This window comes from Ixodes scapularis, unplaced genomic scaffold (assembly GCF_016920785.2).
Source record: "Ixodes scapularis isolate PalLabHiFi unplaced genomic scaffold, ASM1692078v2 PGA_scaffold1__304_contigs__length_218370807, whole genome shotgun sequence".
Lineage (NCBI taxonomy): Eukaryota > Metazoa > Arthropoda > Arachnida > Ixodida > Ixodidae > Ixodes > Ixodes scapularis.
Genome location: NW_024609846.1, coordinates 92474183 through 92501120, shown reverse-complemented (window position 1 = coordinate 92501120; position 26938 = coordinate 92474183). Strand labels below are relative to the sequence as shown.

General features: G+C 45.0%; 2 protein-coding genes across 2 annotated transcripts; one reads left to right on the top strand and one right to left on the bottom strand.

Annotated features, from left to right (window-relative positions):
* Window positions 1–530: 530 nt before the first annotated feature.
* LOC8029938 (lipoma-preferred partner homolog) lies at window positions 531–24845 on the bottom strand. The gene is given in 11 exon segments (XM_029979991.4): window positions 531–2051; window positions 2958–3078; window positions 4073–4203; window positions 4763–4810; window positions 5600–5667; window positions 5998–6099; window positions 11111–11336; window positions 19137–19226; window positions 19228–19538; window positions 21120–21284; window positions 24500–24845. Coding segments are annotated over 10 exon segments (1383 nt in total). The 5' UTR covers window positions 21280–21284; window positions 24500–24845; the 3' UTR covers window positions 531–1925.
* On the top strand, window positions 24799–26800 carry LOC8029937 (28S ribosomal protein S27, mitochondrial). Its single transcript, XM_002408324.4, has one exon. The coding sequence runs from the start codon at window positions 25229–25231 to the stop codon at window positions 26660–26662; it is 1434 nt and encodes a 477-aa protein (XP_002408368.3). The 5' UTR covers window positions 24799–25228; the 3' UTR covers window positions 26663–26800.
* The last annotated feature ends 138 nt before the right edge of the window (window positions 26801–26938 follow it).

Sequence of the window (26938 nt, the reverse complement as noted above, 5' to 3'; positions counted from 1 at the left end):
GGACTATATTGAAAAAGTTATGTGCTCCTGGAGAAGAGGAGATTCTAAAGTTTAATTCAAATGTAACGTGTTTCCATTTGATCACCGAGTAAAAAAGGTACAGCCGAGGGGGCAAAACTTATTGGTTGCCCCTCGTATAAGAATGGAGCCAGTCTCCACAGTACAAGTACTTCAACTGGCGTATTCTTTCAGACAAGATTCTTCGCTCGCAGGGAGGACCACACTTCCACATTTTATGTTCAAGGCACCTCGAACTACTTATTTCTGACCTGGTTAATTAGTTTTCCTGCAGTTATGTAATGCTGACCCAATGCGAACTTGGAAAGTGCAAAATGCCGTAGTTTCAGACAGCTTAAAGAAGCATGGCATTGATGTTCACACTCTTGTTGGCTGATAATGCAGTCTCATTGGCTATAACAAGGTCCTTGGGGATCGCCACACTGTTTTTCTCAAGCTGTGGGAAGAGATGCCAGCGGATAGTTTTATCAAGCACGATAGAGGGGAGAAAAAAAAGAAAATCTGCTCGCAAAAACATACATAAAGGTATGGACTTTATTGACCTTTTCGTCTCGCACAACATTGGCACTGTACTTCATTGTGGATATGTACATTACATAAGTAAAAATGTGGAAATTGACTGACCTTTAATACTATACTTCGTAGGTACACATAGTACAACACTCACTTGCAGCTAGAGGGCAGCAATACGTCGCACAAAACTCTATAGTGGTGAAAGAACAAAAGCTGGCTTTCTTAACTGGCACTGAAGGGACCATGAAACAACTCTCGGGTGTTGGCTTCAGGGTAAAAGTTGAACACCAACCCTCAATGCTTGTACAACATGTGTATGTAGGACACACGGTTCAGTCTTTAGACGCTACTTGTAAAAATGACGAAGTAAAATTGACCCATGCAAATATTCTCGACTTTTTGCAAGAAATTCTGGGCAGCTCTGTGCACTACTGACATTTACAAAGACGGTCAGAAGGATCTGTTTAGCCGGTTCTTTGCCCCACTAGAGGAGTTTCCAAAGCCAAGTCACTGTGATGCATGTGGCTTTCGTAATGGCAAAATGCTCTCTGGCTGATGCCAACAGAATCATTAAATCGCATTCCCTGGCTAGTGTCGCCCAAATGTCCCGCAGCTGTCCACTCTGCGCTAGATAAAGCCAGTACATGGGGAAAGGCAGAGCTGTATATTGGGAAAGTTTGGCCAGTGGGTGTGGCGACGAAGGAGCCGGAGAGAAGAAATGTAAATGAAAAGGAGGAGAGCGCCGAAGGAGCGAAAGAGAAAGAAGGGAGCAGAGAGGAGACGACCGCCATTTTTTAGCAACGCTGTTGGAGACTGGTCAGAGAAGAGCACTGCTGAGGCTACGCGTCGTCTGCTACGGGCCGACTTCTTTTTCGCCTGAATAAAAGTTTAAGGCCATACGCCGAAAAATCTTTATTTATTAGCTTTTTAACCCACCAAGGAATAACAATGTAATTTTCTTATCAGAGCCAGTGATATAAAAGGCAATAATCGCGATTTAGATGCTGGTCCCACGCATTCCGCCGGGAGAATGATCGAAGATGGCGGCCCCCCCCCACTCAGGTGGGAGCAGCCGGGAGTTCACACGCATGCGCTCATGCCTCTCGCTCTACGCCACGTGCTGATTGGCTCACTTGGGAGGAGAGCGTTACGGCGGCGAGATCATAGACTGACCAAACTCTCCCCATATACGGCTCTGGGGAAAGGTAGTCCGCCTTTAGATAACGTGGTGGAAATGTGGCCTTCCAATGAAGAGGCGTCTCGCACCGCCAGAGTTATGACTATAATTCCCAAGGTTGTTTCACAATCCCTCTAGGTGCAGCCTTCCTCTCTCTCGCATATCACATTGGCATACACAGCAAGGGGTGTGCTTCTTTCGTCCGACCTCGTTGGAACTACGAGACCATCCTGGAAGTGAGCGTCTGCACACGACGGGCATTGCAGCTGCGGCACAGAATGTGGTCGTCCAGTGGGTAGCACCCCCGGCCCTCTGCTTCGGACGACAGCAGCAGTCCACAGTCCTGCAGAATGTGGGTTAAAACGTTTTAGTCTTCGCTGGTTATACATATATACCTTTGTGACACTAAACTGGAACACTCACTAAGTTCAATTTTGGTTTGTAACATATACACATTGTAGCTTCTTTGCGACCAACATGCATTTTACGTACGAAAATACTGCCACGCAAGTTACAACAGCATGGCCCAGTTGGGTACACCACCATAACCTACACTGCTATCTATCCATGGGTCTGTTTTCAGGCTTCAGTTTTGTCACTAGAAAAAAACTACTGTCCTGATAAAGTTGAGGACAGTAAAGACTTATATTACTGATATCCATACATTTTTCTAATGAGGATTTTGAATCTGTTGTGGACTTTTATGCAGGCTTTCTGGAACAGAAGCTACTGCTTTGAAAGTGTCGCCTACCAAGCTTCTGACGAAAAGTAATTCTTTGCAAAAGTATGAGCCATTTTACGAAGATGCAGCTACTCCGCAATCCTGACCATGCATCCCTAAAGCTAATGGAATTTTTAGAAAGCCTCAATACCAGCATTAAATGAATGGCTAGCATGATAAATAAAAATGCGGCACCAATTACCCACATCTACAATTTCGTCAAATTTTGGGACTTGTAAAAAAAATATCCAAGGTTATGCAAATCCTTCACATAGGTATAAATAAACTACAGGAGAAAAAGATAAACTCAACTAAAAACTGTACCTTCAGTTCATACATTACGGAGCCCAAAGCAGTCCCCGACACTGCAGGGTCGGGTTTTACCAGCCTGGCATCTTCTCCTTGGCCATGTGATTCCTCAAACTTCACAGTCGCAATTCGTAACTTTTTTTTTTTTAATTTTTTTTTTCGGGATTTTAAAATTAGTGTTTCCTGCCCTTTCAAAAGAAAGAAATCTCTTGGACAAACCTCGCATCTGTAGCAGTTGATGTGGAAGCTGCGATCCAGGGCTACCACCCTGACCGTCTCCTCCTTCCCAGTCTCCGGCATGATGGGTTGGGAACATACGCAGCAGCGGGGGGCAAACTTCCTGCGAGGCAAGTCACACTCGCGTTACGGGCGGTGGCGCGCGACGACCCCTGGACTGCCATCTACGCGCTACGTCTCGTGTCGGAGACGAAGCCCGAGATGCGCTCTGCCCGTGCAAACTCTGTTCCTACTAAAGTCACCAAGAAGATTAGAATGACCCAGAAGTTCTTCGGTCGTCTGGCCTCCGACGTGAGCCCTCTAACTAAAAAAATATTTCCCTGCCGTTCTCATTCTGCCGGCGATTATGGATACCAGTCGAAGCTACAGTGTCGCTTACCATGCTCGTCTGACCATAAAACAGGATACTGCAATGAATCGGAAACTGAGGGCCCACGTGCCACTCAACTCTCGTATGCATCTCATGCATCTCGTGCATCTCCCCCTACGGGATATGTATGTGCACATTTTGCACGCCTATCTCAGTACTACCGTTCTACTATACAGTATCTACGAGATATGCGTATAACGGCGTAGAAAAAAGATAAATTCATGCCTTAAGCAACATGCTCTGCGTGGTTTTATCAGCTACAAAGGATACGATAGAATGTGCGAGGAAGACACGTCAAATATGGCGGGCAGCAACGAAGCAAACTGTTGTAACAACTGGCTCAGTGTAGGTAGTATCTGGCCGTCGCATCTGGCCGCTCGGTTGCAAACGGCCACTTCATAGTACCCTCCAGCAGCGACACTGCATACTGCATTGGGAGCCACGTTTAATATGTCCCTCGATACGGTTTGTAAGTACCGCATTCCTTTCCCCTCAGTACCTTCTAATAGCGTTAATTCTAAGACATTTACTTTTAGTCTAACTGCTGTCCAGGATTGTGAAATCTCAACTGACGTTTCTAGTTTAGAGACTGTGCACTGCTGCTCTTCCCGCTTGTTCGTTTGTTTCCTCCCTTTGCTTTCCCTCTTGCTCCCATACGCATAAATTTTCGCTAAATTTTGGCGACCTAGCCCGGCGATGCTGGCGGAACGCCCCAAGGGGGACTCACTTGTGGAAATCGTCGATACAGTGGATCTGGTTGGTGGCATCCACCGTGAAGGGAATGCCGTCGAGGCACTTTCCGCACATTACGCACTTGAAGCAGGCCGGGTGGTACGGCTTGCCTGTGGCACGCAGGATCTGCAAGGCCACAAGCCAGTTGGAGAGCTGCCGCAATTCTTTTGCCACTGGCACGGTCCTTAGATTCCCTGGTCTGGAACCTTTTCGTCACTATACAAGAGAGTTTTCACTGTCGACAAATTGAAGCACCAGAGATGCGCTGCCAATGCGAGGTCTCAACCAATCAGATCGCTCGGAGAACCTAACGAATGGATGTTGGTTTGGAGAAGTTACTGTGGAGAAAGTTGCTGGATGCATCTGCTCTTTCATAAAGCCCCACAGACTCGTCAAAAAGATGGACGATGCTAAACGCCATCTTTACTCGGGACCTAGGGGTCATATTATTTTGGAATAATTTAAAGGCCACATAAAAGTCACTACATCTGTTAAAAAAAAAAAAAAAAATAAAAAAAATTAAAAAAATATATATATATATTTTTTGTTATTTTTACATGAATTGCCACTGCTTGTAGGGAGAAAAGTTTCTATGGCAGAAACCGACAAAGTTTATGGACCAATAAACGGTCTAAACTCTAAGGACATTGCCGCCGCATGGTGCGTCTTGTGCGCTAACACTTACCCGGTCAAGGATAGGCTTCTCACATACGCAGCACCTTTCCAGTGTGTTCTGCAAGACATAGTTCAAAGAGACAGGCATATTGGCAAGCAATAGACCAAAGAGTAAACCAGAACACAATTTTATTGTGCAACACAACTAAGTGTGTGTTGTCTCGAATCGAGCAAACTCTGCAAGAAAACAAAACATCTGCAGCCTTTAGTTGTACACTTTTCAGCTACGAGCATACTTGAAGAGACAAAACATGCCATTGTTGCATTTATGTATCATCTAATTCAACATCCTAATAATATTGCATCATAGAATTAACATGCAGCATAATGAGAATGGTCAGTCCACGACAAAGTGGATTCTTACATACAGATAAGCATTATATATTGAAGAAAAAATTGAAGGTCAATTGGTTAACAGAAAGCACCAGTTGCATATGATACAACTACCTAGGAAGCTGCAATACCCACAGAGTTGTTTTGAATAAGATCATAATTATGTAAGATTCAAATTAAAGAAAGCAGAAAGAATTTAGCTTTGGGGGCGTAACACGCGCAGTATAGAATTCCAGCTTGAGGTCAAGAGAGTTTGAGAAATGAATATTAGATAACAGATCTTCACCATATAGCAAAGTATTGATATTTTTTTTCTTCAATGAGCTACAGGAGAGTACTGTCCTCGCCTCTACGACTTGGCTGACAAGGCAGCATTGTCTTTCTACTGAGCATCTACATTTAGCATCACTACATTCGCAAGTTCCCTGCAAGTGCTGCTGCACATTGAAAGATGACTTCTGCATCAGAGAAAAGGCAACAATTCAATCACAAGGGTAAGCAAATGTCAACCCACCAGATAGTCTTCCTCGCAGTATGGTTTTCCGTCCATTGCGAAGAAGGGCTTCCCACGAAGTTCTTTCACTGCGAGAAGGGAAGTCTGATCTCACCACCAGTGCAGGCGGAAAGCTCTGGAAGCTTGGGTACCATACTTTCCAGATTACAGTCTGCAGACTATTTACGCATGTATAAAAGTTGCAATGTTATGCAGTGTGTACTACCCGCAGGTGCAAACCATATGAGGATTTGGTTTTTTTAAACCATTCATCATGATGAGACATGCCATGTTTTGTGAATGACAGATTACGCATTAATGATAATTTCTGTATGATGTGCTTTTCAGCCGTACTTTGTCTTTGCGGACTGCACTCCAGAAAATATGGTACTTAAGCTCGACACCCAAAGAGTACTCACCGCACACGTGGCAGGTGAAGCACTTGATGTGGTACACCTGGTCCATGGCAGTGCACCCACTGCCTTCTCCCAGAACCTTCTCCCCACATTTGTAGCACATTCCTGAAAGACGAATGGGGAGATTTCAGCTGCAGTTAGCAAAGTTAACAGAGGAGCGGTCTTTAGACAATCAGGTCTGGAGTTTCTTCGTTGTGCTATTGGATAGTTTTCCCTAGGAACAAATGGAAGCACCAGAGGCACGCTGCCAACATCAAGGATCAACCAATCAGATCGCTCGGAGAACCTAACAGATGGACGTGGGTTCAGAAGTCAAATTTGGGGGTTTTACGTGCCAAACCAACGCTGGGCATCTGGCACGCCCCAGCGGAGGACTGATGATTAATTTCGACCACCTGGGGATCTTTTCACGTGCACGTCAAAAAATCCCCAGGTGGACCGAAAGCCGCGCCGTGTAACCGAAAGCTTGGTTACACAGCGCCCTTTCCGCAAGGAGCCTCCGTCAGATTGCGGGCACTTCAGTCGGGATTTGAACCCGCCACCTGGGGATCCGTAGGCCGGCGCTTTTGCCTTAGAGCCACCGAGGTGGCTGTACGTAGGCTCAGAGAGGCCACCGCAGAAAAAGTCGCTCGATGCGTCTCCTCTTTCATAAAAGCCCAAGTACTCGTCGAAGAGATGGACAATTGGAAATGCCATCTACACTTGAGACCTAGGGGTACTTTGGTTAACACACGTCATGAAAAAGAGTGGGACATCTGCTTTAAAAATAATTTAGAACATTTTTTTTTACAAAATGTTTTTAATTTTTTTTTGTTACTCATAAACTGGCATTGCATGAGGTGACAAAACTTAATAAGGCAGAAACCGCTGAAGTTTCCAGACAAGTACATAGTTTATCTAAGGACAGTGGAAGAGGCAATAAATAATGAACCATGTCTGTGCCTCAGGAAAACAAGTGATCACTTAAACTGGCTTTTAAAATGTGTTGTAGCTGTGAAGAGTAGAGAAGGTGAATTTTTTTTTATCTTGCCTAGTTGCACACAGAGTAAACTATAACGTCAGTTTTGACGTTGAGAGGTTTCTTTTAATAAAGTGCTTCTGAAACAACCACTAAGATGCAATCATGAACATATGGGATTAATAGGTTTGGACCCGGCTTCGGCATATTTCGGTGGTTTTCCCATTTCATTTGAGCGGTATGACTCATTCATCTGCCTTCCTGAATGACTTCCTTCTAGAGAGCTTGAAAAGACATTGAATATTTTTTTTGGACTACTACGTTAAACCTATCTTTGATATAAATTTATTTTAATTTACAAGAAGTGAAAATTATATTTGAAAAAAAAAGGCACTCGAAATGAAGAAACAATTCTTTCGAAATTACATTATCAACAGTGGCATATCTTGGGATATGACTTATCCATTTATTTGCATTTTCAGTTCTTGCCTTTGCTGGCATTATTGAAATGGAGATTTATTGCCTGTTGTCAAAATAGGGCATAGCAGCTGTTAGAATTAAGATATATAAATTCTGCTTCGCACTACTCAGTGGCAAATTTCAGAGGCAAGACTATGGAGGTTCGGTTTCGTACTGTGTCGAAAGATTCCGAAACTTTTTGGACGAAATTTCGGTTGTTTCGAAGGTTTGGCAGTTTTATCGTTATCTAGTCAACATGGCATTGCTCCTTTCGTTTTGTGTATGCTGGGAGTGTTTAAAGACTCTAAATCAATTAATACAGACCGAAATTCAATCAGTTTTCTGGTAGGTCGCCCGCAGTGTGTGGGGGATCTTCGTAGATTCTACGACCTCATGCCGAGGCTTGCGGGTGCGTCGACCCATCGAGCGCATTCTTTGTCCGTGCTCGAAGTGACGGCCAAAATGATAATAGGAGCTAGAAAAGCAAAGCTCTTTGACAGCTTATGCGTGTCCAAGTGTCAGAGCTCTGTGAGCAGTTTGTAGGCTTCCCAAACTTTTCGGTCATGAATCACGGTTGACTTATTAGTGATTTCATTTCCACTCTGGAAACACGCTGCCAGTGGTCTTTAGCGGAGCACTCTGCATGAAAGGCGCCTAACTGTGGGGCACGAGTAATAATTGTCATCGGGTAAGCAATGAATAGTATCTTTCTGAACAACTAGGAATAAGTTACGTAGCCACTGCAGCAGATAGGGGTGGGAGATGAAGCAAACCTCGTCAATCTGTACTGTGCAAATAGCTTTAGCTCTGCGAAGGTCTCGCCGCCATCTGTTTGCAGCCTGTGCTGCTGCAAAAAATAGTCGATCGGTGCATCCCCTCAGAAACGTATGCGAGTACCCCTGTTGATTGTATACCTATCAAGTTTGTTGGAAACAACTGTACTGAGATCTGCAATGTTTATTTCTTATCGGGCAGCACATGCACATATTCTCGATTGCATAACAGATGTCGGAGATCTTCCAACAGAGTCACTTCCACATGCTACCTGTGTTGAGTCAAAGTAAACTGCAACGTTCCCGGCGCTTGGAACAAACACCACATGTCGCCGAGCTATTGATGCAATCAAAACGAGTGTTGCAATCTGTGATAATCGATTTCATCTCCCTGCACGCTTTGTTTTGGTCACTTGACGGCGTGACTATGGAAGGTGTGAAAGTGAAACCATTTTGACCGACACGAAATCTCAACATTTTGTGTCGTGGTGTTTGTTATTTAATTTCTCCACATCTCAAATTTTATCTGAACAAGCCTATTTTATGGAATTAAGTATTTATATTTAAAATTTGAATTATCTGATGTGGTTTATAAGATTGTTTTGTAAAAAAATTTGCAATGCTCAATAGCTCGCTATCGAGCATTGCATTGAAAAATATCCTCACTAAATTTAGCAGGAAAAATTCCCGCTAAATTTAGCACGGAAATTTTCCCATAATGCAATGCGCGTGGTTACGCTGACGGCGACGGCGATGGCAACGGCGATGGCAACGGCGACGCCGCTCAAGCTGGAAACGAGCGTTTAAGAGCTGCGCTCTTAAAGTTGCAATGCTCAATGGCCATGCTCCGAAATTATCCAAACCTATCCGAAACATACCAATGTTCGGCCATTCTTCCGAAACCTTCCGAAATCCCTGTTTCGGGTCCGAGACCCGTTTCGGAAAAAGTTTCGCCCCATCACAACTTAAGGGGGGACACTGGCTAGAGGTTGAACTTTTGAACTACTCAAGTGATAGGAATGAAATTAGCAGGGGAGATTTAACTTCAGATGTAGGTGTACTGTGCAAACTTTCAACTCTCTAGGGCAACTTTACATACCTGCATAAGAAGATGTGTCACTCTTTGTTAAGAAATCTATGATATGCAAATGAAGCTATTAGGCACCATTTTAAGTGCTTCAGTATAAAGTGGGGGATGTGGGACTTCGGGCTATATAGTTTTTATAACTTAAATGTAAATATTTCAGGAAGAGTGATAACCTCAAAATATGAGATTCATATCTGTCCTATGTCAATTTTTGAAAACATAGTTTTTTCTCAATGAGGACTTTAATGTAAAACAAAATAAAGTAGATAGCCCGATTCCCCAGTAAATTTCAGTTCAGAAGCATCTTGATTGTGGTATCAAAATAATTTTACCTTCAAACAAAAGATTCCTTCGTTTGAAATTTTCAGCAAAAAGCGGAACTGAGAACAATGCATTCAAACATTGAACTCCTTTACTTTGTTACTGCCTCACAATGTGTTGAAAATATTTTATATCAACATAACTGTTTGGCGTAAGGTGTGTAGTGTAAGGGTGTATAATTAGTTTCTAAAACTGAAAACCTCAAAATTGAAAAATGAATTTTTCCAAAAAATTTTGAAACTCAGGCCCATGTCTCCCCTTAAGATGCAAAGAGACTGCAATGCAGAAACAAAGAAGCAAGAACCCGGAAGCGACGCCTGCTTCTGCCATAGAAGCAAGTAGCGAGTCATTGCCAGCCAACCTGATAGTAGCGCATTATCGAAGGGCCACATCGCTGCAGCAAACATATGTCACGCTCCAACATCTGTTGAAACTCAGAGCTTTTGGGGCTTTTATTTCTCTCAGTTTTGGTATGGAGAACCTGAAATGCCACTGAAAATTGTGGAGTAGAATTTTCAGTCCTAAAGTCCAACAACGGCTATAAACTCTTTTGACGATGTGAAAATCTTCCGATTGGAATGCGCAACCTAATATGAATATTTCGAAAATGAATTACCTAATTTTAGGTCATTAGTTTGTTAATAATCAGTTTACACTTGTGCACTGATGTTCACTGCAGGCGATAATGTTATCCTGAAGGAATCACTTCCAAAGCTCCGCTTTCTAAATCATTTCCACTTTTAGAAGAAACAGCCTGTAAAATTGATTAGCCAGCTGTACAATCTTGGAGCAATCTTCCATTCTGTTTTTTGTTGCCATAGAGAATAAAACAAAAATTTAACACTCAGGCCACGATACAAGAACAATTGAGGAATGGCTTCGGGCTCTTACCAATCACAGGAGGTTCTTCATCATCCTCTGCGTTAGCATGGCGAGGATATAGAGAGATAAACATCACTGCATCATTTAAAAGGAATGATCTTGTCGTCATCACAAGTAAAAACAATGTCTAAAACAACAATGTTGCATATGTAAAAAGAAAAGGAAACCAGTGCTATCAAGTGGAATATCAAGGTGTCCCGAAATAGCTATATCGGTATGATGATGTCATTCTCTTGGTGTCAGGAATGAACCGACCCCCATTTCAACACTCTTCTGCAAAGCAAAGATGCTGGTACTAGAGCCCCATAGCACCGCTGACATGCTCGTTTCTCTCTGAATTCTAAAATACTTACGGGTTAGGCATAACTCGTGCGCAACACCTGTCTCTGTATCATTGCGCATTATTTGATTTGGTCAGAGAGAATTGGTTTGTTGGAAATACAAACAGGTCGAGCGAGGTGAATGATGCAGGTCAGAAAATTCCACCGCACGAGCGTGTGCGAAGCAGAGGCGCATCCGAAAGACGCGGGCCCGCAGCGTACCGTCTCGGGGCAGTGCCGATGCTGCACGCCTCCACAGACAGTGACGACACAAGAGAGTGCCCCCACACGCAAGAGAGAAGGGCACGGCACCCACCGAAGAAGTCCGGGTCCCCAGAGTTCTCCATGCTCTGCACGAGGAGGTCCGTGAGGTGGTCCACCTCGGCCTCCTGGCCCGTCCGGTGTGGGGGCTTGCCCCCCAGCGGCATCCGGCCCGGGTAGTAGGACGAGTAGAGCGATGAGCCCGTACTCGAGTAGCCCGACATCTGGCTGGGCGGCCGGGGCACTATTGGCTCGTAGATAGAGCCCGTGTCGTAAGTGCTCTGAAGGGCAAACAATGACGTCTCGTTTAGAGGTTTAGCACTCGTTTATTTGAAGCAATACGGGCCCTCTTTGGGCCCTGGCAGGTTATTTGCGAGGAGATCAAACTATACGGAACGTAAGTTTGTCTGCTTCTTCCAAGGGGATTATGATGATGTCACAATGCCAAGCTCTTATTGGCTGACTGAAAAAAATAGTGGGTAGACGTCAAGGCATCTAGCATCGAGGTCTACCCACTATCCTTTCAATCAAGGCCAATCGGAGTTTGGCGTCATGCTGATGTAAATGCAACTTTTGCGCAAGAAGCAGACGAGTTGCTTTCCGCATAAGGGCCACTTCGTCCAGCTTGTTTTATGTGGAGCTCGACGTTTACCCAACACAAGGCACGAGGACTGGATCCTTTAAAGGGGCAATGCAACAATTTTAACGTCACAAGAATCTGCAGCGTGTTACTTTTATTTTGTTTACCTTAGCCCAAGTAAAAGAAAACCCCTTGATTTCCCCCAGAACACCGCAATTCCACGGCATAACACCGAAGCAATAACCCAACTATTTTCGGGACTGCCGTCACGTGTGGCGGCCATGGGAACAACGGCGTGACGTTGTCACGAGTGTGCTGTAGTCAATTAGCAATTAGAATTAGCAGCACAATCATCTGCTCATTTTGAAGCCAAATTTTATAAATCTTGCTATCTAAACATTGCTAAATGTGTCAAAAGCCCTTTACCAATATTAAGAATCGTTCGATGGAGCGTCTGTGGCGTTATCTACCCAGAGTCAACAAAACCGTCCCCTCTCAGCCGCTTCCATGACGAGAACGGGCAAAATTGCGTGTTGACACAGATTTTCTTGCTCATCCGAGATTGGCCGCAGGCTGTGACCATCAAGGATACCCACTGGTTGTAACATTCCGACATGATTGAATCTGAGCTGGAAAAATGTTCCGATTCGAGGTAAAACCCCCCCGGACCACCGGAGAACAAAAAGAGCTTGCGAGCGTGTTTGAGAACCCAACCAGACGCTTTCCGTTTCCCATGGTCATGTCACTGCGCACGTGACTCGGAAGACGGTGTAAGAGTTGAGGGGTACCAGAAACTTCAATATCTAATATTTTTTAGAAAAAAATTGAAACTAGCTCATGCAAGCAAAAATGGTTTACTGTTCTTCATTCTACAATTACTTAAGTGTTGGAGACTAATTCTCACAATTCATTTGCCAAAGTCCAAAAATCGTTGCAGGCCTTTAAGTCATATTTTTCTGAATCGAGCGCGAGGGACAGAAGTGCTGTACCAGCGTTCAGCTGGGGCTTATGTTCAATCGATACTTCATTGATTAAACATCAGTTCGAGCCGAACGCTACATTACAACAGATGACAGCTTACAAAGCCTCGTCAGGCAAAGCAAATCTGCCTTTTTGCTTTGCCACCCCAAGCATTGTGTCCAGAAAACAAAACAAAAAAACATTGTTAGTTGTTAGCAATTGAAAGTGTGATCATAGCATATTGTGGAGGGCTCACAGATGCATTAAGACTCATTATAATCTGGCCACACTTTGGCAGGAAACCAGTTAAATCTGTGAATAATGCTATTCAGGTAAGCATTCATTACTGCTTGTGCCTCGGTTTATTTCAAATCTGTCATCTACAGAACCTACATATATTCACATGCAGTCGTACGAATGTGTATTTTTGGCCAATTTATAGTGTATCAAAATTATTTCCAAAACATTGACCTTTTTCTTGATTTATCTGCCCAACCAATGTCTTGAGAATTCACTATAAAGCGTGTGAAAATTAAGTCCCAACAAAGATGACCTTTTTGTTGAAAAAAAAAAAGAAAAAGGGCAAATAGCTGTGCTGCTATGCTTCACCACATGCTGGCAGCGTTTAATGCAGCAAAGGTGGTAGGCCTCCATAAAGGAACAGATGGATGAGAAAAGGAACACTGAAGGCACCTACTGATTGGCAGTGTCCTCACTCTATGTCTACCTTTTTTTTTTTTTTTTTTTTAATTAGACCCCACATCTCAGCTGGTCAAATGCATTTGCTTAAGAACTACAGTAAGTCAGCATCAAAACATCAGAACACCAGAAAAGATGTCTGTCACAAAGTAAAGTAGCTGTCAGAAACTGCAATATCTGGCTTATCTAAATGCAAATTCAGTAAACTTTTAGACTAACTTTCTATGCATGAAAGGCAGCAACATTGCCAATGGCGTCATCCTGACAGTGGACATCTGAAGGCATGACCCCCAGTCTGACATTAGGACAGAAAACAGGCTGCAGTTGTTCATCTTCCTTTCTTTATTCCCCGTTGAAGAGAGTAAAATAAGTACACTTATATGCAGTAGTTTCTTCCCCTCTGTCACACCCGCTAGCCAGGAAACCTTTCTTTTAAACTTTATTTTTAAAGAAAAAAGATTGGGGGGGGGGGGGGGGGGGGGCTGTCAATTTAAAGAGGAGGAAGAACCCGCCTCATATATTCCCACCAGATCTCAGCTTGCAAATCAAATGGACGATTGAAAGCAAACTCCGAATTCCGCACAAGAGAAGTGCGCACCAGGAAGACGATATCCCTGCTAGGCAACAGCGATAGCGCGTGCGGGCTGAACCTACCAAAATAAACCACGCACCCACTTCACACTTCTCGACTAAGCAGGCGTTTGCATCCGTCAGACGGTGTCAGTCAAAACAATTCGTCCATGTCCGCGGTGGGTGATATCAGGCCCTTGATTTCCGAGTCCAGTTGCATTCAGCCAGAAACGAAAACGCAGTTCAACATACCGTGAGAGCAGACGATATCTATCAAGCCGCCCCGTTAACGAACGTTGTTAACGCGCGCAATTACATTACTGCGCATTCGGCAGATTCCTAAATTGATTCCTTTCTTACCGGGTGAAATTAGGAGAAGATATCTGCGTCATGGTAGCATTTCTTCTTCCGAAGCGGGCGCTAACGAGGACCTCTCAGTAGCAGACGGTGTTTTTTTTTCCGCGCCGTCAGTTGCCTGCTCTGTCCGCCGTAGTCGAGCCCGCTCGCCCGAGCTCTACGAAGAGGAAACTGGCACGAAGTCGGGACCCCCGAAATAGATCGCGGCACCATCCACTCCCCCAAAACCGACGCGTTTTCTTTTTTCTTGGGCTTGCGCCGTTTCTTTTTCTTACTTTACTCGTCCCGCGCCTATTAGGCCTAGCCACCAAAACGAAACTAAGAAAAGCAGAAACCCCAAACAAACGTTACCTCAAATTAACGTTTCGTCAAACCGCCCTTCGATTAATTGTATTATTGTGCCACATCACTATTATCCTTCCATGGCTTCGTATCATAAGTATTGGGCCTCTCGTGCAACAGTCCACACAAAATCCTGTGCATAAAAAAAACAAAAAAGGTTAGGTTGCTTCAGTTTTACTTTGTTCTCGGCCGCACGATACTGCTTCAGCCCGATGTAAACATATATTTTTCCCCTTGGTGTTTGAGATTGGTAGCTACTTTAAATATAAACGAACACGTAAACCTAATCGGTTTCGCATCCTACTTCATACGACTTTGAGAAATTCCTCATGTATAACAAGGAGACACACGAGCAAGCACGCCTTCACCTGCAGCTTGCATATATTTTTGCATCACAGCCAACGTTGATCACAACTATCTGAAGAAGGGCACGCTCACTTCTCTATCATTGTTATGTCTTCACAACTAGAGCACTATATAGCTCCTTCGGAGCAGAGTAGCGCAATCTAGAACGCCGTCTCTCGGCGACTAGCGGCGAACGCCCGGAGGTTCCAACTGCGGTCAGAAATGCATGGAGAACGTGAGAAAATCGTTGTTTCTTCAGTATTGTGGGAATATACGAAATGGCAATCGTTTGTGACATAATAATGGAACATTTTAGAATAATTTGCGCTAAGTTTTGTGACCCGCAAGAACCTGACTTTTTTTTAAAAATTGCTTGAGCGGCATCATGCAGCAGACGACACGGCGACGTCACACCAATCACGTGACCCGCTCCGGCCAACCCGAAAAGCCCATCTCCGCTGCGAGCAAAAATCGTCTGCTTCAAACGCCATTGCCTTGGAAATTGCCTTCTCAAAATTTGCACACGCATCCGATATTATTAAAACTTTGACAAAGTGTTTAGTGCTTTACTAACTTCACTACAGACTAGTTTTGAAAAGTGTGAACTCGCCGTTCATTTTTTAATCAGCCGTGTTGTATCGATCCCCATGTATTCTCCCATAGGGCGGGCCGCCTCTTGGAACCCTGAGTACCACGTGACTCGCGCCGAGCCGCTCTGTCGGCCATCTTGTCGGCAAAACACGAGGTTCAAAGGATTGCGCTACTCTGCTCCGTAGGAGCTATATAGTGCTCTATTCACAACTGCCTTACATCAAAAACACACACACAAACACACAAAAAAAAAGATTAGAAAAAGTAAAAATATGCGTTTTATATATGTGGAGCTTACAGTAAATTGAGAATATGGATTCCCACTGCAGTACCAAGTTAAATCTGGTATTCCTTTGTGTTGATTGTTGGAAGATATGGGCACAAAACACAAGTTCGGTGTTTTGTGATAGTAACGATGATGGTAAAAGTAATCAATTTTATGATCACGCTTCAGTCATTTGTTTACAGTGCTTCAGTTGCTAATGGGAAGACACTACTTAATTGTAAAACACATGGCAGAACTTCTTAAATGTAGTGCTCGTTTTCTACCAACCACACACTAACTACCATTTCAAAATTACCAAAAGGCCTTTACAATAAACAAAATTAAATCTTCAGCATACAGAGTCCACACCAACTCACTGCGTTCTCTGCTATCACATAGCATTGCTGTTGTAGAATAATAGAAATTCCAGCCAACCATACTCCGCAAGCTCTGCTCTAAGAGCCTCGCACTGGCTATAGCTGCCACGGTCTCCCACAAAGAAAGCATGCATTGCCTGACTGTTAAATGTGCCAACTTTTTGTTTACTGAAGAACGTTCCTGCAAGGAATGTTTTGCATAAAACGAAAGGCACATATAAAATAAAAGCATTATCAGATGGGTTTATTACATCATTGCAGTACTCCCAATTAATGTATTTCCCACATTCTTGATTCAGTGTGCATGAAATAAATTGTTCAGCCTAGCGAGGTCCTGCCTGCCTGCATTATACTTACTTTAGCAGATGCTGCAACATTTTGGTATATTATTGCACATGGAAAAAAGTGAAAGCCGTTTACCACTCCCTGTAACGCCGAATTGGAGCGCAGCTCTTGAGGAGGAGGAGGGAAGGGTACTGAGGGCCACGGTTTCTCGGGGGGGGGGGGGGGGGGGGGGGGTCACGTGACATAGGGGAAAGGGTCACGTGACCTCGGGAAGGTGTCACGTGACCTGGGGGTGTCAGGTGACCTTGGGGGAGGGGGTCATGTGACCCCCCAGGTCACGTGACCAATATTTGCCCGCTAGATTTAGCGGGGAAAATTTTCCGCTAGATTTAGCGGGGAAATTTTTCCGCTAGATTTAGTGGGGAAATTTTTCCACTAGATTTAGCGGGGAAAAGTTTCCGCTAGATTTAGCGGGGGAAACTTTTCCGGTAGTTCTAGCGGGGAAATTTTTCCGCTAGATCTAGCGGGAAAATTTTTCCGATAAATTTAGCAGGGAAAATTTTCCGCTAAATTGAGCGGGGAAATTTTTCCGCTAGATTTAGCGGGGAAGTTTGTCCGCTAGATTTAGTGGGAAATTTTTTCCGCTAGATTTAGCGGGGAAATTTTTCGCTAAATTTAGCGGGGAAGTTTTTCCGCTAGATTTAGCGGGGAAAATTTTCCGCTAGATTTAGCGGGAAAATTTTTCCGCTAGATCTAGTGGGAAACTTTTCCGCTAGATTTAGCGGGGAAATTTTTCCGCTAGATTTAGTGGGGAAATTTCTCTGCTAGATTTAGCGGGAAAATTTTTCCGCTAGATTTAGTGGGGAAGTTTTTCCGCTAGATTTAGCGGGGAAATTTTCCCGCTAAATTTAGAGGGGAAATTTACCCATAATGCACTGCGCAATTACGCCGACGGCGACGCTGACGCCGCTCAAGCCGGGAACGGGCGCCTAAGAGCTGCGCTCTAAAATACACAGTGTGTTTCACAAACGCTGGTCATATCGCTCCTGCCAAAAGCATGCAGTGCACAGAAAAAAAGTTGATGTCATATTGGTCTCTGCCAAAGAGCCATTTGCAGTGACTATTTCGAGGTCCACCGTCAAAATATTTCGAAAATTATTTTGAAGCTTGTGGCGTCACTTCCCCAAAACGTCAATATAGCGGCTTTATTATTTCAACGTCCCCCCTCAATGCAGCCATCGTAGGGTTCTGTATCACATATCACATGAGTGAATGATGTTTTAGCAAACAGCGGTCATTTGAGCGAATCTATGTTTGGTTGGAAGGGCTGCAAACTCGCTTTGCATCTGGCTCCTGCCCTGTTTTTAAACGGGTTTTGTGAGTTTGTTGTTTAGTTGAGATTTTCTGTTCAGTTTCGCGCATAACACACGGTTTAACTATGAGACAATCGTAATGTTAAATAAAAGGTTGTAAATGCAAACGTTGCCTCTTGATGTTCCTTGACCGGTGCAAACGAACAAAGGCTCGGATGTGGTTGTACGAGATAACACATTTTCCAATGGATTGCAAATTTGATGACACGGCATTCAGCCCCTTTCTCTATATAAAACACATGAAATGAATGACGTCTCGCTCAACGATGACCAAAATTTGCCACAGAGGTTGCGTGATTTGACACCATGCGACTTCTTTCTTTGGGATCTGTAAAATCTTGTGTCTGTGCCAACACACCACAAACAATTGCCAGACTCAAGGCGGAGATTCAACACGCCACTGGCGAAATTGAGCGGCATTTAAGCAGAAGTATTAATGAGAATTTCCTCAAGAGAGGAAAAGTGTCCCAGCAGAGTCATAGGAAACATTCGTCGAGTGTGCTCCACAATTGATTGCAGCGTGTATTTTGTACCGGAATAAAAATATTAGCATTTTTTCAAGAAATCCTGCTTTTGAGTACAAAATTAAATCCTCCGCTCTGGTCGGGACACCCTATAGTAGTGCTCAAAATATACTTTTAGTACACTTTCCAAAGTATAGACTCTGCTGTTTCACACAGCACAATAAACCAATATGAAAATATGCAGCCCCATCCCATCTTCCCAGCACATTACTGCAATCCAACGTGCGACATGCAAAGGAGTACTGATGAACTGAAGAAGCTATTCATGTTGGCTTAGCATTTTTTATTTTAGAATGCAAAGGTGGCCCAACGATAATCAAACAGGGTATGCATCAGCTTAGTTATGTGTTTGTTCCATTTTCTTTGTGTTCCAAACTCCCCGTGGTAAGAGAAGGGACTGCACCGCTTCCAGGATGTACAGCGCCTACAAGTCGGCCTGAGTGTATTGGAACGGCCCATCAATAGACCTTTTTCAAAAATCCCAAACTGCCGTGTGCAAACTCCCAAGAGAGCGAGAGGCTACTGGAGTTGCTCACCTGCCCCGACCTGCTCGCCGTCGTCCACTAGAACCGGCTGTACCTGCCGTTCTTGGCAATCCTTTCAGTGCCATGGATGCCACCACATGCTTTGCAAAAGGTCCATTTCTCGAGCTATGCGGTACGTTCCGGGTTTGCCAAGATGCCTTGCAGGATATTTTTTAAAGATCTATTATGTGGGATACTTTTAGCGTACCGCTTTTGCCGATGGAATTTGAGTCGCGAAGTCTGTCCGGCTACGAAAAGTGCCCGGGGACAGATGAAGAGGGCCACTCACCGCCGACGACTGGGGCCTGAAGTGGTGGAAGGAAGCCCCCGAGGAGGACTGGGTCGTCCCGTAGGTCAGGCTGTCCGGGGAGCGCGGGGGGCGAGGGGGGCGGGGGAGGGAGGTCTTCCGAGTACGAGGCGGCCCGGCACGTCTGGTGCTGCTGCGAGGCCGAGTAGGAGGGCACTCGCCCCAGCGTGGGCGGGGGAGGGGGAGGGGGAAGGTCCAGCTCCGACTCTGCACCCGGGGCAGGGGCCGAGGTCGGCACCACGCGGCCGTGCAGCTCGAAGGCGGCTGCAGAGCTGGCCTGGGGCTCCGCCTTGCAGGGCATGGGCCCCGAAAGGGACGCCGGATCGGCGGCCGATGTCTCGGCGGCCGACGTGCAGTTGGCATAGGTCGCGTCCGCACCCTGACCTGCAAGGGGGGGACACCGGTTACCGGCTAAAGGCCCATTCAGGCACTCGCAACGACTTACGACAGAGCGTTTATGGCCTCTCGCGATCTCTTATGACAAGTAGTCCAACTGCCGCCATCTATTGGGTAGCCGTGGAACATTGGCAATTTCTGCGCCATTCTTTCGCTATTGGCTCGAAAAACTTTTGACGATGTTCCATGGTCACCTCATAAACGGCGCCAGCATGTTCTTTAGTCGTAAGACGTCACAACTGGCCTTAGGCTCCCAAATAAGAACAGAAGCGGCAACATCTCCAATCCCCCCCGGCACGAAAATTTTTTAAAATGTATATTTTGCTTTTTTATAACTGCAGCCATCAAGGTTGTCCCAAGATCTTAGGTGGTAAAGCATTTCTACAAAATGTTAAAAATAAATAAAAAATGTACAGGGTTTTCTGTTTTTTTTTAACGAACAAATAAACTCATTGTTGAATGCTCATTCTCTGCCCAAGTGTAGCACTAGTGATTCAAACCAGATGCCAAATTTCCTGAACTAGGTGCTAGCTTATGTAAAAGTTATAAGTGATTTCCTGTAATTTTCAATGGGAAAATGGTGGGCAAATCAAGCTGTATCTTCCCATTCAAATTTTTAAATAATCACATAACCTCTTTAATGAGGTAACGGCTAGTTCCGAAACTTTGGCTTCTGGTTCAACCCCTAACGCTACATCTGGTTGGAAAATGAGCGTTCAGCAAAACATCATTTCTTTTTGCAATGAAAATTAAAAAAAAAAAACACTAACTTTTTTTTGGGACAATTTGTGTAATCGAAAGTCAGATTGCAAATCAAAGAACAGAAGACAGACACAGCATACACACAAACTGAAAGCACAGGGTCACAGTCCGCTTTCTGAATCTGATTGAACTAGCCGTGACTAACCCACCCAAAGAAAGACGTTGAGAGCCGCGACGTTGCGCTTGTGGCACTTCTTGATTAAGTACCTCGGCTCGTAACCCCTGCTGCGCTCCGAAGGCAAAGGCATTCCACCCTCTCTCCTCTCACTCCTTCTCCACTGCACGCACTCTTTTATCTTTATTTTGTGTTCTCCAGCATTCGCACACCATCAAGGCGGTCTCAGAATAACAAGCAGTGCCCTTTAAAGGATATTGCTTTTCTTTCGTATTGAGGGGCTATAGTTACAAGAAGTCGTTTCGACGCGTATGACGGTTCGTAGTGTAAAATTTTTGTTTACGGATGCGCAACGAGGTGACAGTCGTGGCACTTTCAGAGCTCTCTGATTGGTTCCATCGGCTTGTAGGGTCGGCTATGCTGAGCCGATAACACCAATAAAGAGCGCTGAAAGTGCGACGACACGGCATCAGTCACCTCGTTGCGCATATATTGTAATCAGCTAAACCAATAAAGTGCAATGAACACGCTGTGACCTTGTGCTTTTGGTATGTGTGCCCTTGTTTGTACGTCTTGTAGCCTTTGACTATAACTGTTTCGCCACCAGTTGGGGCGAAACAAAGTGCAGAACTTGTGCAAACCATGATTCCAGATGCCGAAGAAAACAAAGGATGGACCGGATCCGCACTTACCTCGGGGGTTGTCTGGCCTACCGCTCACAACCTTTTTGGGTTTGGGAGGTACGACGGGGGCCACCTTCTTTCCCCGCGTCGGGGAGTACTGCTGGGGCGTCATGTGGTTGATGTGTAGCCTGCTCAGCTCTTGGATCACCGAGTCTGGGTGTGCCGCCATGGCGTCTGGGGGAGTAAATGCGCGAGGAACTGTGAACGACGCATCGAATGGACGACGGAGAGACAAGGCACTCTACGCGACGTCCAAAAGTTGCCGCTCTAGTGCACCTTTCACCACTCTGTTGTGTTCCATTGTTTTAACAGGATGTCACAAACTGCAAACGTTTGCTGCGCATCATTCACTGCTCGTACCGTTTTTGAAGTGCGAGCTGGTTGTCCTGTGTACTTCTGCTCGTGGACTGCTGTATCCAATTTTGTTTACAGTTCTCTTCCTGGAATAATGCGGAATAATGTCCAAACTTTGCTGCAACATCAATAAGATAGATTTCAGCTCCAGGTGAAATAACATTTTCATTACACAACCGTAAAATACGGGAAAAGCGCCCACTCAAAATTTAAAGATAATCGTGAAAAAAATGGGGGATGGGCACTTTTCCAGTCATCAATTTTACATATGAATGTACTGTGCATATTTTCTGAGATCTTACAAATTCGGGTATGGGCGCTTAGTGTGGTATGGGTGGATGCACGGAATTCTACGGTAGGTCTAGTAAAGTATGTCCAAGCACCATTACCAAGATAAAGATTGAGATGGTAAAGCGAAAGAAGTACAGGGCGATCCAAACAAAAATTTACAGGGTTTTCTTTGCCGCAAAAATAAACTATGCATCGCCGTACACTCATTCCGTGCTCAAAGGTAGTGCTAGAGGTACGAACCAGATGCCAAAGTCTCAGTGCAAAGCAATATTTTATACAAGAGTTATTAGTGATTTTCTGAAAATTTCAATGGGAATATGGCGGCCGACGAAGCTCTCGAATACATGGAGCTCTATGGCGCCAGAAACCCAAAACGGCCAAAAATGGGCCTCATTTTCCGATTGGAATTTTCACAAAATCACGTAACTTTTTAATAAAAACTTTGTCATCTGGTTGTGACCTCTAGTGATACCTTTGGGCAAAGAATGGGGGTTCAGAGGTGCATAATTTATTTTTGCACTGAAAAAACTACATATTTTTTTTTTTTGTTTTGTTTTCTGGGAAAGCTGGAAACTATTATTTTCTGGTTAGCAATTGCTCTTTCTAGTGGGATTGTGCACCAATTAAGCATGCACTCCACAAATCAAGCAAGTCGGAGCTTGCAAAAATTCGTTTGCGAACATATGAGGCCCAGATATATTTTAGTAAGTTTTGCACGTAAAGGACACAAAAACCAGTGAAACTACAAAGCTCGAAGTTCCAAGTGCAGTTGCTGGTCCCCACAGATTGTTTACTCTCCGATTCTTTATTTACAATTTTCTACCCCTGCCGGCCCTCTTGGAGGTGGTATATAACAATAGAGTAAGTTAAATTCTGTCATTTACTTTTAGCTCGAAATAACAAAACAATAAACTTGAATATATATGTATATATATAAAGAATATGTGCAGATGAATAAACCATACTTAATTCAATGAATCAAAGAATTGAAGTTTTCAGGAACCCGCCGAAAGCCAAAAAACGGCGGAGCCAGGATATGAACTCTGGGCCTCCCAATGTCCGGTCGGGTGTGCTAACCTCTACACCACTCCACCTTGGCTTTCTGGCATTTCCTACCTGTCTTATTAATGCACAAGAAATGAAATGTATCCAATCGGAGGTGTTCTGGAAACACACGCCGCCATGTGGAATGCGGTACGGCGCTCAGTGTCACGTGGTACGTGCTCGTTTGTGCTCCAGAAATCCTCCCACTGTTTGTCCCGTCTCGTGTACATGTAGTATTCTTTGTTTATGAGCTTTTAGAGGCACGGTATCATCATCATCTGCGAGAATCAAGAGCCACGTTATTGAACATACAACACGGGAACTTCACATCATCGTACGTGGTCTCCGAGGAAGATATAAACGAATATGTGCAGATGAATGAACCATACTTAATTCAATGAAACAAAGAATTGAAGTTTTCAGGAACCCGCCGAAAGCCAAAAAATGGCCGGGCTCCGCCGTTTTTTGGCTTTCGGCGGGAATATATAGACGCTTTACAGCATATGTGCATGGGCGCCGCCATAACTGACCTTCAGTTTTTGTTCCCTCTTATTCCGTTCGCTTCACTTCATCATTACCACAGTAGGACAGGTTATTGCAATTTTAGATTCTACCGTGTTCTTGTGCCCAGCATAGACCCTTGTGAAGACCCGTCAACGCCCGCTTCAGTGGCTCGGCATCTCGGTAAGACAAGAGAAGGGCAGCTATGGCGGCTCAATCTGGCGCGTGTGTAAAGCGTCTATATACACACACATATATATATATATATATATATATATATATATATATATTTTTTTTTTTTTTTTTTTTATGTTTGGGGATCTGGGTGAGACACAGGGGGCAACATATCCACGTCATATCCCGGTGAAGGAGGCTCGTGTTTCCCATAAAGCGAACATCCTGCACCGATAAGAATTGGGATGGCCTTGGTGCATGGAGGGTCGCAAAAGTGCAGGTGGGGATCGAAGAAAAAGACAACATGGATATTGATGCAGCTTTGATCCAACTCGAAGTAATCCAAACTCGAAGCGATCCAAAACGTGTCCCGCTAAAGTGCCTTGGGAAAAAAAAAATAATAAAAAATGCCAACGTAAAAAAAAAAAAAAAAAAAAAAAAACTTAAATTGTAAGCGCCCGTGTATGCGACAGATCGATGCACACCTCACTGAAAAAGTATTTAGGGTCTGGAAAATAGTGCTCACGAGCACTATCGCAACCACACCCATATCCACCTGTAGTGCCCAGCCGTGTTTTCTTTCCCGTTTACTCAATCTCTTTTGCTCGCTTCCAAAACCCCAATCGGGGCAGTGTTTATCCACTCACTCAATTAGGTAAAAAGCAATTTAATTATGCGATTATAAAGCTTACTTCTGTGTTCCGACAAAGCCATAATTCTTAAAGTGACAGCCACGGGCTTCCGTGAAACAGATTCATTATAACAGCTGTTTTGACACCGCACTCTCATTTTTCTTTTTTTTCTTCCAACCACCTGCATACTCTCCTCTACAAACTTTTTTTTTTTTTTTTTTTTCTCCTACGCTTTTGTTTTTGCAAACGCTCAATCTATCCGGTCTCAACTCAGCGACCGCTCGAGATTTTGGGGCATTTTCGAACACACCGGTCGTCACACATTCGACCTAAATCGGCAATTCCGATTGTTTTTCTTGAGCCGGGTTTGTGCCGCTACGAGATAATAGTTACCCTTCTTTCTTCTCGATGCCCAGGCGGTCACACTGAGGACGATGCAGTCGAAGATCGCACCTTCTTCGTGTCGAAAGGAAAACCGTTCTTCGAGGGACGCAGGTGTGACCACTACCACTTGCGATCCTTGCGACGGATGTTTGGGCGTGCGCCTTTTGGAGCTATTCCGCTGTCCTTTGAAGCGTATCCGCGCCGAGAGTGTCGTGTGGACTGCTTTACAAAGGCGGAGCGATCACCTTTGACGTAAACGTCCCGTGAATCATGACATTTCTCAAGGGGAAGCAAGTGACAGATAGAAAACACCCCCCATATAAGGTAAAAATGTCTCCCCCTTCCCTCCTCTCTCTTCTTTTCTCCACATTCGTTTCGAGTTTCGTTTTTTTCGATCTCAAAGATCACCGGATTACACGGTTCTCAGTTTGACAATTGTCTAGCATTACCTGTTATCAGAGTTTATTCAACCACCGAATCATTTACCCTATGCATGGGAATTCTTGAATCACCTCAATTACCGGAATGTTTTAAGATTCGAACGCACCGAGGCCGAGGCACTGTGCATAGAGATTACGGCCGAGATGGCCGTGGCCGAGGCTCACTTATCCGTTGGCTAAACAATTTTACAGGAATTAGTACAAAGTATATTATAAAACAAACAAAAAATTGTAAAATAATGTTGAGTCTTTATTTTTTTATTGATACAGCCAAAAGGAGAATTTTTTGCTCTTGTTTATGTGTTTAGCGCGATTTGATCAGACAGTCCAACAACGGTGGGAGCAACTCTTAAACATGGCGCTCTACATGCATCGTGCGTGCCGAACAGCGCGGGTTTTCCAACAAATATTTTCTACTCTGGAAGAAACGCTGCCGCAGAGGTTGATCGGTTCATCGCGAACCATCCTCTCCGACGCGTACTACTGCCGCGATGCTTGGAACGAGCGACTCGAGGACCCCGTCCTTCGCAACGTCGACATCGACAAGTACTTCGTCGAGCTCAGTAAGAAGTTCGGTTCAAAAACGAAAGCGAGCGCCGTGGACGTCGACATTTACCTGAACAAGATCACGAACAAAGACTACGCGGTGGAATTCGAGAACGTTTTGAACCGACTCCGGCGCAGCCGGAACTCGGCAGACACTTTACCGTCGACGCCGGCGGCTGCGGTGCGCTTCTTTTTGGAATCTGAGCAGCACGACGTACTCATGAAAATCCTCCAAAACCGGCTGGACTACGGAGTGTTCCCGGACTACTACAGTAGCAACTTGCTCATGGATACCTTCCTAGAAAAGGGAAACCATCGTGACGCCGCCAAAGTCGCCATCGAGATGATGCTTCAGGAAGACACCGGCAACGCCGTGAGTCAGATTCTGGGTGTCTACGCTTGCCACATGTATCTGCGGGAGCCCAAACCCGAACCGTGGGAACCGAACCCACCCGCCGTCGAGGAGGAGGACGACGACGACGAAGAGATATACGTGCGCGTACCCAACATAACCAACCCGTTCTTTGACGACCACTTCGACTTGAACGAGCCGAATCACTTGATCGGCAAGACGCTCGCGCTGTTCTGCGGCAGAGGGGGAGATCTTCTGCATAGGAGCTATTACCTCGTCGGACTGGGACTCTATCAAAAGTGGCAGAAAGCCGCCGAGTTCCTAGAAGCGGCGTCGGCCAAAGGTGGTGGAGAAGAGTTCGTGACCCGTGGTGCAGTCGACATGTTCCTTGCCGAGCTGACGCGGGAAGGTGGGCTCGCTGAGGACGACGACACTCGAAAGAGGCTTGAGACGGCACTGAAGACGTTAGAGTCACGGTTTTCGACCGCTGACCTGCACGAACTCGCCTCGAAGACTCTAGAAAAGATTCCCGAATTGGAAGCGGCCGATATCGAAGCCCAGAAACGCAATTTCGTGAGCTGGCGGGAGCAGCGGCAGCGAGCGCTCGAAGAGCAGACGACGCTGTTCCTCCGGCAGCAGACGATCGAGGAGATCCGTGCGCGCAAGAAGGAACTGGGCGAAAAAGAAGAGTTGCTCTACGCCTTCGAGAACTGGGACCAGATCGAGATGAAGATGGCCGAGGTGCAGGCGGATATGGACGAACTGGCCGCCAAGGAAAACGTCCAGGAGGAGTACATCCCGCCCGAAGTGGACAAGCGCTTTGTCTCCAAATAGTGTATGTGGTCCGCGATAATAACTTGCAAGACACGTAGATTCTAGGAAAAAATGTTATGGTGCCAGTCATGGTCGGTTCACCAAAAAAACCCGTCATGAGGTGTTTGAATAAATGGAATAAATTTTTGTTGTACAGAATGTGGCGTCCGCATTCACACGTAGCCAATCAAGCATAGCACAAAAATGCAGTCACGCGTCATCTTTGCGCGTTAGCTGTCGCCGGCCAAACCAATCACGCACAACAAATAAACCGTGGTAATCCTGCATTCTTTTTTT